At 35.7% G+C, this 14,384-nt stretch overlaps 1 protein-coding gene across 1 annotated transcript in view; it reads left to right on the top strand.

Moving 5' to 3' along the window:
* The window catches only part of LOC131436458 (growth hormone secretagogue receptor type 1-like), a 62,789-nt gene extending 54,515 nt beyond the window's left edge, over positions 1–8,274 (top strand). The window contains exons 5-7 of the mRNA XM_058605186.1: positions 91–200; positions 253–332; positions 7,869–8,274. Of these exons, the coding sequence (XP_058461169.1) occupies positions 91–200; positions 253–332; positions 7,869–7,990 (312 nt within the window). The 3' untranslated portion in view covers positions 7,991–8,274. The remainder of the gene's footprint in view (positions 1–90; positions 201–252; positions 333–7,868) is intronic.
* The last annotated feature ends 6,110 nt before the right edge of the window (positions 8,275–14,384 follow it).

Below are 14,384 nucleotides of genomic sequence, written 5' to 3'. Positions count from 1 at the left end.
TGTGTATTTGCTTGCGAAGTATGCGAGATAATGTAATATTTGGTAATATTTTAATAATTGAAAGGTATTTTTCCCACTCTATCCTTTCAGGCCGAACCGTCCAATTTGACTATACTGATTCAGTACTATTGTTACCTGTTCTTCATCACGAATTTCGGGATTAATTTTATTCTGTATTGTATAAGTGGTCAAAATTTTAGGTATAAAGCTTTTTGCAATTGTAAAATGCTAGCAATATCGTGATATTTTCAGGAAAGCTGTGATAGAAATGTTCAACCGGATAAGGCGCGCCAAGATGAATACGGAGCACCTTAGTGGTGGGACTCAAACCGGTAAGTTTTTATCGTTTCTTGTTTCTGTGGTCGTGTAAAAGATATTTGTTCTCCATATTTTGAATCCACAGATTATAATGATCCAAACAATACTAGTTCTTCGATTCATAGTTGCGCTAGCAGTTTATATTGAACTGCTCACAGAATTTGGTAGTTCAACATAAACCACTGAACAAACGTAAAGTTAGTGTTATTTGCAAAACAATTTTTGCTGTTGCACCGAAGTTCAATGTCTAACCTGAATTTGATTTTCTGTCATTACTAGATTAAAATGAATGTTTTTGTTTCAACAATCAGTCATTCAGATTTTTCTAGACAAAATCAGTTAATCGAAAAGACAGTTGTTGTCTTCATCTTACATCATATATCTTGTTGAATTTGTAGGCTACCGGAGGTATTTTTGCCACTCTAATATGTATTATTATTCATTTATTTGGGAGCAGGGAAAAGCCCGCTGGAGCTGAAATTTATACTCTCTCTCCAGCAGGCATAAAACCTCCTCATTTTTACATATCAATAGATTACAGATTATCACATAAACTGCTGACGCACTGATAGTTATGTGTACTTAGCGCAAATCTGGTACCCACGTGGTACCAAACCCCTAAATAATCAAATTTGTTTTCATGAATTTTATTCATGCATTTTTTCATTTGGCTCAAATTTTCCATTAGCATTCTTCATGACCATCTGCATAATCAGTTCACCATTTTTATTCTAGCCTTATTTTTGATAAAGACCGAAAAAGAAATTTCTTAAAAACTCTCAATAAAAAATACTTTGGACATGGTGGATCATATTGATTTGGTGTTTTTCGGAATCTTTCAAAGGGATATTCTATGAAACTGTGAAAATATGGTATAAACTTAAGTTTTTGGACAAAATATTGAACAAAGTTTGACTTCATGCTTGTATTATTTCTGTGGCACGGCAATTGGTTTCTGGTTTTTTGTACTAATACAGAATATTTTAAATATTTCTTCCTTTAATTGTCTTGAATTTACCGTTTTACCTTTTTTTATAAATATAAAAAATAGGTATAGAATTCGCTCAAACTTTCGAAAAATTTTCCGAGGCCCGGAGGGCCGAATGTCATATACCAATCGATTCAGCTCGACGAACTGAGCAAATGTCGGTGTGTGTGTCTGTATGTGTGTTGTCAACTAAGAGGTCGAGATCTCAGAGATGGCAGGACCGATTTTGATCAAACTAGTCGCAAATGAAAGGTCTCCCCGTCACCCAAATCGCTATTGAATGGTTTTGAGATCGGATGTTTAGTTTTTGAGTTATACGAAGTTTTATGTCAAAATTTTCAGTTTTTTGACAGTATCTGTCACAATTGACCTTGAAAACAAAATATGTTTTCAGACTTAGATTCCGCATGGTAAAAGCTATCCAACAAGCCATAGATTGTTAAAATCCGTCCATTTTTAACGGAGATATCGAAATTTTTGTGTAAGCGACTTTTCTCCCATATTCCAGCTGAAGAAGTTCTGAGCGCTGTTTGGCAAAGAAAGGCTTGGGAGCAACGTGAAACACGATTTTTTTTACTGTAACATACAATTTTTCTAAGTACCAAAAACACTGTGTACAGCATCCTTTTTCATGACATTTTGCCTCGGACCGATTTTAGCACGGTTCGTTTCTGGCAACATAGTCGTTCGGATATGACATATTGGAAAGATAGCAGTACTTTCGAATTCAAAACAATTTTATAATTATATTGATTTAAACTGCTTAGAGCAATAAATGCTGGAAGAACATAACACTCATATACCATTCGAATCAGTTCGTCGAGATCAGCAAATGCTTAATAATTTCACTCAATTTTTTACCTTTTTTTCGAAGATGACTCAACCGTTTTCTACAAACTCAGATTCATATGAAAATTCGTATGCTCCTAAACAAGGTTCCTGAATTATGTTTGGATCCGACTTCTGGTTTCGGAACTACAGGATGATATGTGAAACGAAATTGAAAAAGGGGAACTCATTTTCCTCGTAGATGGCTGAACCGATCTAAGATTCAAATGAAATCTAACAATCGTCTAAGTTTTGCTGATTAGAATAGTCGACAACCAAATAAACGTATATCAGTTTTAGTGGTATTCAGTATTCGATTCGGAAGGCACCCAACAATTTAACTCGTACTACGATTTCTCAAAGATGTCTACACTGATTTTTAAACATTTTGAAACAAATGTAAACTACTCGGGTAAATTTGTCTGACTTCGGCTACACCGATTTTCCAATTCCGGCTCCAGTATCGAATCGTTTCTCAAAGCTCAATCGTTTTCTCAAAGAAAGCCAAATCGAATTTCAGAAAAAAAAATCCAATTTAAATAAACTTATATTCCCACACAAAATTAATTAGATTTATCCAATGCTGACTTCCGATTCTGGAATTACAGGATGATGAATTTTTAAAATTCAAACCGATATGGAAGATGACAATCCCGAAAAGCTTCAAAGTTGGACTCAAAACTGTTGTAATTTATTCGTCATATGGCCATACGAATCGGTTTGGGTTATGCTGGTTCCTGAATACCGGCTCTGGAAGTACCTTAAATTACCGTAAACTATGAAGTGGAGCTTTCTTCGACATATCATGGAATGTTTAATCGATTATCACACTTTTAGATTCAAATTCGATCTGATTTGCAGTTTCGACATTACAGAGTAATGAGTGATTAAAATCTCAATTTGCCGTTTAAAACGACGATAATTAAAATAATGTCATGAAAACTTAAACACCGAAGAATATTCATACAAAAAACACATGCGGATCGATAAAAAAAGGTATCATCTCACTGATAGGTGGATTAAGCACGTTTTTATGTCCAGAAGGTACTTTTTAAAGTGTGCTATTATTCGAATTATGATACAATTTTATATTGTTATCATTTTGGTTGAGTGCTCACTCACAAGCGATGAATTCCAAATGGCTAGCTTGGTTTTGAACAATCCAAATAAAGTAGCTTGCTTTTGAACGAAATTAGGATCGGCGTTCTCCGATTTGGTTTTAACTTTCTTTGTACACGTTTTCTGTATGATAAACTATTTGTTTTGTATGGATGGAGGGCATATTGACATTAAAGCGAATCGTTCCTGTTGAAATAGTAATTTAAACACTAGAAAATGAGTTCACAGGCCAATTGCAATAAACTTACTCTTAGTAATCTTTTTCTTTGAAATTTTTGAAATTTAAATAACTAAGATTCCTATTGAACTGTGTCGTTTTTCCAAATAAAGTAGCTTGGAAACTGTTAATGTTACAGTTGAACGGTATTTTTCCCATCAAGAAGCGGTGTAACATTAAAACGCGAAATTGTTTCATTGTTTTGAAAATAACAAAAGTAGCGTCACACTTAGCACAAAAAGTCACAAACTAATCGATAGAATATCAACAGCCGTCTTCTAAAGGTTAGTATTATTTGAACAAAAAAAGGTTACTGCAATAAAACTAGCGCCATCTATGTGTCGAATAAAAATTGAAATTGAAGGAAATTCGAATACTTTTTTCCAAAATTGGAAATATAACTGAAAAAAAATCAAATTAGAAAATGTCTTTGAAATGTTTTCTCAAATAACTTTTTTTCAAATTTGAAAATCACACTTGATTTTAGTTTAATTGATGTTAAATGAAAGGTGAAGAAGATATAATAAATGGGCTGAAAAGTTCCAAGCCTAACAAAGAGAACACGATTTTTTTGGTTCGAAATTAGCTTTATTCATCAACGTAATCTCCATGAAGTTCAACGCAATTATTCCAGCGCCGCTCTACCATTTTTATACCACTTTTGTAGAACGATTTATATTTGGCCTTAAAATAGGCTTCAATTTCAGCGATAACCTCTTTATTCGTTTCTTACCGGCGAGCATCTTTTTTCAGCCAGTAGTCGCTGGGAGCCTAATCTGGTGAATACAATGGATGTGGGAACAATTCGAAGCTCAATTCATGCTGCACATAATCATCAACACGTATTCGTTTTTGGTCAACAGTGAGCAAACGCGGCACCTACTTTCAACAGAGTTTTCTTATAGAAAAAAGCTCATGCAATTTAAAGCCAACATGTTCTTTTGATATCTTTACGATGTCAGTTAACTTACGTAACTTTACGTTTTGATCATTCAAAACGGTTTTGTGAATTTTTTCTTGTTTTCTGGTGTTACCATCTAATTTGGACGTCCACTGCGTTCTGCATCATCGGTGTCTCGACGACCACGTTTGAAGTCAGCAAATCAACGTTTTATTGCAGTTCCTGATGAAGCGGAGTTTCCATAATACTTTTCTAGACATTGCTTCGCTTGAACGGTATTTTTTCCCATCAAGAAGCGGTGTAAAATTAAAACAAGAAATTGTTTTTGATTCATTGTTCTGAAAATAACAAAAGTAGCGTCACTTTTAGCACAATAACTCACAAACTAATGAATAGAATATCATGAAGTTTTACCAGCTGTCTTTTAAAGGTTAGTATTATTTGATAAAAAGGTTACTGCAATAAAACTAGCGCCATCTATGTGTTACACCTCGGACTTTTCAGCCCATGTGTTGGCTGAAATATTTCCAGGCATTTTTTTGCTTCAGCACCTGGTGAAAAAACGACAATTTAGGTAGAAAACTTACTCGCAGTAACTTTCTTCCTGGAAGAAACCGTTTTATTGAACCGTTTATCGCGAAATGCATTAGAGTTAGATTTTTATTAAGTTCTTGAAAATGCATTCGACTACAACTTCTTTTTTGACACAATTTTAGTACAATAAATAAGTTAAGCTTCAGAGATAGGAAAAAAGCTCTTAAAAAGTTCATTCGCCCTTTTCAAAAGTCAGTCTTGAATTTGATTTATCTCTCCGTTTATGAAAAATGAATGTTTTGTCGCTTTGAAGACGTATGTAAAGTTTTATTTAATTTGAACTATACAAAGTCTGATGACCTACTAACCTATTCGTTGTACAATAAATGCAGAGTATATAAAGACAACGCAAATCAGCTCAGTTGTGTTACGGTTATTCGTTTGTGATAGTTTGTTATTTTTTGTTCATTCGTGGTGCTATAATTGTCAAATTCATATGACTTTCAAAAGCTATGTGTGTAATTTCATGACTTTTCGATTAGTCAGATAAAAATGACAGCCATTTAAGTGATGCTACTTTTGTTTTTTTAAACAACATATTGAAACTAATTTCGTATAATAATTCATCATAGTTTCTCGATCGTCGGGTAAGTATTTCTTCAAACTCGACCCGTATCCGATCAAAAATAAAAAAAAATTACCCGTGCCCCTAAAGTCCCGCAACCCGAAACCCGACCAAATTTTTTAATCCGAATCCGACCCGTGCCCGTCAACAATGAAAAAATCGGCAACGTACCCGACCCTTTATCTTTTTCTGAACCCGAACACGACTAATACTCGTTGGGCTCGGGTGGGTTTTCGAGAGCACATACCCAAAACCCGACCATCTCTAATCCGAACTTGGTCCCATAGAGAAAAATGATTTGTTATTGGTTTGTGGTCCAACAGATACCGTGAACATTCTTATCGACCAATTGAGTTCAATAATTTCAACAAAATGGTCGTTACCAATCGTAAATTGGAATTGCGTGAGATAGCTGAGACCGTAAAGATCAATGTTGCTTGAATATAAAAAATGCTACGAACGCCAACGATCATCGTTCACTTCTCTTCCCCTTTGTTCGATAATCGCTCTAATATTCGGACTTGTCCGTGTATTCGAGTGCGAACAAAGCCGACGCTGCTTCGTTGCTCGCATTAAGATCTATTCCTTGCAGTTGTTATTCGCATTGAACATACACCCGAATGACTTAACGCGAATTTGGAACGAATATTCATGCAGCGATCATCGTCAAAACCTGATTCGCGATGATCGTTAGTGCTGTCTTTGAAACAAGCAACTAAAGGCGTTTGTATCTGTATTAGTACCATAGTCTTATGTGTATGTGATGAACCATATCCCATCACTCCCCCATTGCTGCTACCTCACGAAATATGATGAGTTTATTAGATGAAGAATGCTTAGCAAAGAAAGGAATCCAACGATCATCGCAGTGACGCTATTCGAACCAATTCGAAAAATAAAGTAAATGAACGAATGACAAACGAATGTATAAAACGAACATGCACGATGTATACCGGCAGCGAAGAATGTATTAGTTTCGTGCAGTGAATAGCTCAACGTTGTTCGAGGCGGGCGTCAGTCTTATATTATATTCGCATCGAAGATGGATAAAAGAATTAGTTTCACGAAGAATATGTGCAACATTGGTGAAGATGTCAGACGGTAGTGTGTTCACAATTTCACAATACCCAAGCGTTCAAATTGGGCTTCAACTTTTCAAATCCGGTTTACTAATAGTCGATCAAAATCAATAACGTTTTGATGATTCAGAACAGTGTTTGACCATGTTTACAAGTGATAAATTAGATTTTTTTGCGTTGACAATAGGTGAAACATGGATCCATCATTTCACCCCGGAATCAAAACGATCATCATCTGAATTGACCACCTTAAAAACGAATACTAAAAGGTGTTTGTTTAAGAGCTAGTTGATTTGGAATTTAAATAAAACACATCCCCGACACTGATATTGCCCAATTTCATTTTTATTTTGGAAAAAAAATCTTGGCATTTAACATTTAAATATGACTACTGACTCTTGGCTGATTAAAAAAAAAATGCCTGCCGGAAAGCAGTTCAACTCCAATGAAGAAGTAATTGCTAAATGTGAAGCCTATTTTGAGGACAAATCATTCTACAAGCACGGCATCGAGAGGTTAGAGAATCGTTGAAATGATTGTTGCTCATTGATGAATAAAATTTGGTGAAAAATTTGTTTTTTTAATTGAGTGATTGTTAGTTTTAGTCCCAAAATGTTCCGTTCCGCAAGGAAGCCGTCCCAAGCTTAAATTTACTAGTCGTACCAGTTAAGGCAGCAAGATTTTTTTTGAGAATTTTGACTCAACGTAGATTCCATGTGAGTGTCATAAAATATCTTATAGCGTCATATATTTGAAGATAACATCAAAATGCAACAATTTTTTACTATGTATACATTATTCACATGTTTGTTAAAAACATTATCTTAGATAACAAACCCGTTTCTAAGATATATTTTATTTAAAATGTTTAAGAAAGTACGCTTAGGCCCTTCCTAATAGTAAGACCAAAATGGTGAAGCAATTAGTACTTTTTGGGAAACTGTTAATGCAAAATTTGAATCTAATAATATATGCGAAAGCAAATCGACCTTCGAATTCAAATGGAAAAGCTCCATAACAACACTTCTAGAAAATATCGTTTGCACGGCACATTTTGACTGTCTTGAACTTTCCATTTGTATGTTCATGAGCGAATTGCTGGTCCATGCATATTTTTCATCTCCCACTTTCACGTAGTTTTCATTCTCACTATTGCCTTCAGACTTTTTCTCTCTGTTCGCATCCTTGATCGACACCATAAAAGAAAATTGTAAATCATGCTAATCAATATTCTTAAATTCTATTTCAATGTCTGACAGAAATATTCCGAAGTTCCGGTTCACTGCGACCACTCAAACGGATTAACACGGCCCAACAGCGTTCGGTGATGGGTTCTTGGAGGGAGCTTTCGGATTATCCATCATCGTTCGGCCATTCATGACGGAGAAGGTCACAGATGCGCCACAACCAACAGACACAATGCCAACAAAGCACCGACCAGCATCAGCAGAGGCTATAGCAAAACTATCATCTGGAAATGGAATATGTACGTGCGGTTCGCACTCGGACGTGTGACCTGCTTTCATGCTTCAGCGCATCGTCAACATGCATATTGAACAGCTTGCTTATCTAAAGTGGCTATTTTCAATGGGAAATCCATATCAAGAACAGCCCACACAAGATTATTTTCGTCAAATTAAAAAATGGCAACAATTGTGTTATATATTGGACGTATTATCTTTGTTTGCTTAAGGTTAGTAAGATATCACTTCAGCGAAAGGAAATCACGGTTTGAAAATACATGCAATTTGTTCGAAACTTAAGTTGATCGCATGAAATGAGCCATCAGTTAGCTTAATCATTTGAAAAACGATTCAAGCACGAACGATGGCAACAATCTTGATACAAGGGGAGGCGATCGTTCATCAAGTATAGAAACTGTATGAACTTTGTGAATTTTATTGATTGAAGTATTTTTCTTGTCGTTATTAACTGTTTCGTATTATTTGAATACGTAGAAATAATGTATGAATAATTTCAAAATTGTAAGTTGGAAATTTCACAAACTAGAAATAACTGTCGTTTGGAACAGTTGTGTATTCGAACAGTTCTTGTTCAGTTAGTTGAGAATAGAGACAAATTGAAAACTAATTCAAGTTAAGACTACTATATTCTTAGGTTGTATTAGCTTTCGATATCTGACATCTAAGGTTTTGGGTAGAGTAAGAGTTCAAACTGGGTATCGTATCTCGAGCATGTCTGTTTTCGGAATTGCGATGAGAAAAACATCTTCGTCGTGTGACATCAATCACAACTGATTAGCATTTATTCAGTTCCAAGTTTCCACTTTCCTTTGAGAGAGGAGAGTTGGCATCACTGGGAGTGCGATGCGGTGTCCTGGTTCTGCTCTCAAAAAGTATAATTTCAATGTGTTGTTTGATATGTATAGTTAATAATTTGGTTGAAACAGTTATTTTTAGTGATAGTGCAGATGTGGAAAGTGTGTGTTTAGTAGTGATAGTGCTATTTATTGAATAATGTTGATCCGCGAATCTAAAGATGCTCAAACGGCGGAAACTGAGAATTTACTGCCCCAAGATTCAACGATGTTAACCTGTTAACCGATCGAAGCGCCGTCTGCATGTCATTATCGGTGTGGTCGGTTTTCTATGGAATGTGTGAAAATTTACAAGACGATCGTGTCATTCAGACTGAAGGTCTAGGGTTCGACCCATTCACGAATGTGCTTTTATTTTATTCTTTCAGTGGTAGTGTTTCATCTCGCGTTGCTGGCAGCAGAGCGAGTGGGAGAAAATGGATACTGGTGAGATCGTTCCTTGTAGATATTTTATATTTTTCTTACTTATTATATTTCTCCTGTGTATAGAAAATCAAGTTTTGTTGAAATCATATTGTTTACCAAAACATATCCGGATCTCTTTTCCTACCTACTAACAAATCTCCTATCCCGTGATGCTCGTGCTCGTTTCTTCCTTTCCCTTAGTAACATAGCCTTTGGTCGTAGCCAGCGTCGTTATTGATCATTTAATAAAAATTTAGGAGTGAGTGGATATGTACAGTGAAAATGATTTTTTTATAACATTCTGTCAAATTTTGACGCATATCGTACGATTAGTTTTTGTTTGGCGTCTATACAAAGAAGTTGAAAAATTTTCGTGTGGCGATTTTTATAATGGATGAAAATTTAGAACAACGTGCGTGCATCAAATTTTGTGTTGCAAATGGATTTAAGTGTTCCGAAGCGTTGAAAATGTTTGAAAAGGTTAGAATCCTGTCTAGGAAAAACACAGGCATACGAGTGGTATAAACGCTTCAAAGGTACGTACCGTACAAGCTTGGATCATGATGAGATCCCTGGCCGCCCAACAACATCTGTTACTGAAGAAAACATTGAATCGGCGAAGCAAATCGTGTTGCAAAATCGTTCTGTACCGATTAGAGAGATTGCTGTGTTGTTGGGCATCTCTTATGGATCAGCCGATCACATTTTAACTGATGTTTTGGGTTTGAAACACGTCGCTTCTCGGCTGGTGCCAAACAAAACTGAATTTCATTCGTTGGTTGTGTCGCAGTTTTTGGCCAAAAACTCAACCAATATCATCAACCAAGCACCGTACTCTCCAGATATGGCCCGGTGTGACTTTTTCCTCTTCCCCAGACTCTATAAAAGAGAATTCGCTGCGTGAACTAAAGGCCATGCCTTCGGCGGCCTATAAAACTTGTATGGAAAATTGGATCAAGCGTTGGCATGCATGTATTGCCGCAGGAGGAGAGTACTTTGAAGGCGATAATAAAGAAATTTATTAAAAATTGAAATTTTGCATTTTTACCTTTTTTACCTTTTTTTTTTATATATATAAAAATAGGTATAGAATTCGCTCAAACTTTCGAAAATTTTTCCGAGGCCCGGAGGGCCGAATGACATATACCAATCGATTCAGCTCGACGAACTGAGCAAATGTCTGTGTGTGTGTGTGTGTATGTGTGTGTGTCTGTATGTGTGTTGTCAACTAAGAGGTCGAGATCTCAGAGATGGCTGGACCGATTTTGATCAAACTAGTCGCAAATGAAAGGTCTCCCCGTCACCCAAAACGCTATTGAATGGTTTTGAGATCGGATGTTTACTTTTTGAGTTATTCGAAGTTTTATGTCAAAATTTTCAGTTTTTTGACAGTATCTGTCACAATTGACCTTGAAAACAGAATATGTTTTCAGACTTAGATTCCGCACGATAATACCTATTCAACAAGCCATAGATTGTTAAAATCCGTCTATTTTTAACGGAGATATCGAAATTTTTGTGTAAACGACTTTTCCCCCTATTCCAGCAGTAGGAATTTTGAGCGCTGTATGACAAAGCAATGCTTGGGAGCAACGGAAAACACGATTTTTTATTCTGTTACATACAATTGTTTCTAAGTACCAAAAAGACTGTGTACAGCATCCTTTTTCATGACAATTTGCCTCGGACCGATTTTAGCACGGCTCGTTTTTGGCTACGTAATCGTTCGAATATGACATATATAAACCAGACGATGGTAGATTTTTTTTTAATTAAGTTGTTTTAAACTACTTACAGCAATAAATGCTGGAAGAACATAACTTCCATATACCATACGACTCAGTTCGTCGAGTTCAGCAAATGCGTGTGTGACAAATAATTTCACTCAATTTTTTCGGAGATGGCTAAACCGTTTTCTACAAACTCAGATTCATATAAAAACTAGTATACTTCCAAATTTGGATCCGACTTCTGATTTCGGAACCACAGCATGACATGTGAAACGAAATTAAAATTGTGTAACTCATTCTTCTCGTAGATGGCTGAACCGATCTAAGATTCAAATGATATCTAAGAATCATCTAAGATTCAAATGAAAAGTTTCAAGATTCTATAAAACATCTTGCTCGTCAGTCAGATCCAACTTCCGGTTTCGGGGATACAGGGGGATTGGTATAAAAATGTCTATTCCACATAAATTAATCAGGTTTATCGGGTTAGCAGATTTGGATAGCCGATAAAAAAAATTTACTTTTTGTCGATTCAGAAGGCACCTAAAAATTTAATTCGTGCTATGATTTCTCAAAGATGTCTTCACTGATTTTCAAATATTTTGAAACAAATGTAAACTATACAGCTATTCAGGTGAATTTATCTGACTTCGGCCATACCGATTCTAGAATTCCGGTTCCAGTATAAAATCGTTTCTCAAAGCTCGATCGTTTTCTCAAAAAAAGCCAAATCAAATTTTAGAAACAAAAATTCAAATTAAAATAAACTTATATACAAAATAATTAATTTTATCCAATTATGACTTGCGGTTCTCGAATTACATGATGATGAATTTTTAAAATTCAAACCGATATAGAAGATGACAATCCCGAAATGCTTCCAAGTTGGACTCGAAACTGTTGTAATTTATTCGTCATATGGCCATACGAATCGGTTTGGGTTATGCTGGTTCCTGAATACCGGCTCTGGAAGTACCTTAAATTACCGTAAACTCTAAAGTGGAACTTACATATCATGGCATGTTTAATCGATTATCACACTTCTAGATTCAAATTCGATCCGATTTGCAGTTTCGACATTACAGAGTAATGAGTGATTCAAATCTCAAATTTTCGCTTAAAACGACGGTTATTAAAATAATGTCCTGAAAACTTAAACACCGAAGAATATTCATGCAAAAAACACATGCGAATTGATAAAAAAAGGTATCATCTCACTGCTAGGTGGATTAAACACGTTTTTAATAAAATTCCGGTTCTTTTTTGATCATAATTTATTCCGCCGCGGCAGCTTGGGTCATTTTGGGACCTTTCGGGTACGAGCACGAAAAAAACTGCGTCGAAGCGCGTAACGTACGCGGAACTCATTTTGATAAAATGCTGGAATCTGAATGAAAGCTGACATATTCTCGCATTCCATCAAGGACACTACTGCCCTCTATGTCAAAAAAAAATTATCACACCATTCCACTGTACCGATCGCGAGTAATCTTGACCACGCTCTTATGTAACAGACTGTAAAGCATTTGGAAAGTTGCTTCATAAAAGATTTCCGAAATGAAACTGTCATAATGCTACTTGGGATTCATTTTTAGTCCCTAAATCTGCCGAATTAGGGAGTTTTAATCCATATTAAGGCCATCGTCCAAGTACCATGCGCGCGAGTGGTTTTAGGAAATTTTCGATGGAAATTTTGAAAAATTTGACAAAACCAAAATCATACAGACCTTTGAAATACTTTTATCTATCTACAGGGTGAAAATGGCTGGAAAATTCGGAGGATTTTTCGAGTCTTATCATAAATAGCACTGAAAAAATGAGCTTTTTTTGTAATTTTTCACAATTACTAGAAAAAATAATTCGATGGAATAAATTTTTTTTCTTCAAAAAAACCTTATGCTGGCAACAAGGATCACATTCGGAAACATTTTTGGAAAACCTTTTCACACTTTTCATGGAAAATCAACGATCTTCATATAACCGATTTCGTGGAAATTTTTGGAATTCGTGGATTTTCTATGAAAAGCGTGAAAAGGTTTTCCAAAAATGTGTCCAAATGTAATCTTTGTATCCATCCTAAGGTTTATTTGAAAAAAAAAATTTATATCGTCGCATTATTTTTCCAGATAATTGTGAAAGATCACAAAAACATCCATTTTTCAGAGCTATTTTCGATAAGACTTGGAAAATCCTCCGAATTTTCCAGCCATTTTCACCCTGTAGATAGATAAAAGTATTTCAAAGGTCTGTATGTTTTTGGTTTTGGCAAATTTTTCAAAATTTCCATCGAAAATTTCCTAAAACCACCCGCGCGCATGGTACTTGGACGATGGCCTTAAACACCGCTCGGTGCATTTTTTTCAACTCAAAGCAAGTGAAGGTTGGTTTTATTTGCATTCGTTTAATGCGCAGTCCGCACTGCGAACGGTTCACTATACTGATTATTTCATTAGGTTTTCTTCTAAACGGATTATTTTAACTTCCGATTTGCATATTTCTAAGAAGAATAACTCTAATAGTCCTTTGGGAAACCCTTAGAATGGCCGATTAATTGATTTTTCTCCGTCACTCACATTTCGGTGTGTTTTTCTAGAATGCGAACGACCAGCAGCTGGATGATGACACAATCGATCATATATTTCAATATTTCATTGAAAGAAACTATCAAAATGCAGTACGGGATTAATTTCTGGCATTCAGAAGAATTACATTGTAAAATTCTCTGCGATATTAAACACTGTTCGGAACATTTTTCTCGAACGCGATGCAGCAAAATGGTAGTTAACGTTCGTTTGGTGCAAATTTTGCACAGGAAAAGGTGCACAAAGGTAATCAAATTATTCAAGATATGCACTAAACTGATCATTTTCACCTTCGATTTGCAAAGAAGCAATCTTAATAGTTCTTTAGATAACATTTAGAGCCATTAGAACGGCTGATTTTGAATAATTTTCTCCATTGTTCTCCACTTTTCGTTTTCTTTTTACTCATTTATCCGACCACAAGCAAGATGATGCAATCACTTTTTTAAGCGAAACGCATACTGGGAATGTCCAACAGCAGATATGCTCACTAAAGAACTAGTTGCTGTTTTTTTTCTGCGTTTAGGCTTGAGGAACAGAACCTCATATACGCCATTGACTGAAGCACTAGTTGAATAATGTCGGGTGTAGTTCCACTGTCTTGACGTAGATGGCAGTCTGCACACCCGATGTGTCTCAATTCATGGATTATCATAGACTGAAGCTAGCAAACGTGCAGCAGGGTCTATTTATAGATACGGGTAATTCAGATGTGTCGTG

Source organism: Malaya genurostris, chromosome 3, assembly GCF_030247185.1.
Source record: "Malaya genurostris strain Urasoe2022 chromosome 3, Malgen_1.1, whole genome shotgun sequence".
NCBI classification, from domain to species: Eukaryota; Metazoa; Arthropoda; class Insecta; order Diptera; family Culicidae; genus Malaya; species Malaya genurostris.
This window is presented reverse-complemented; position numbering and strand designations above follow the sequence as displayed.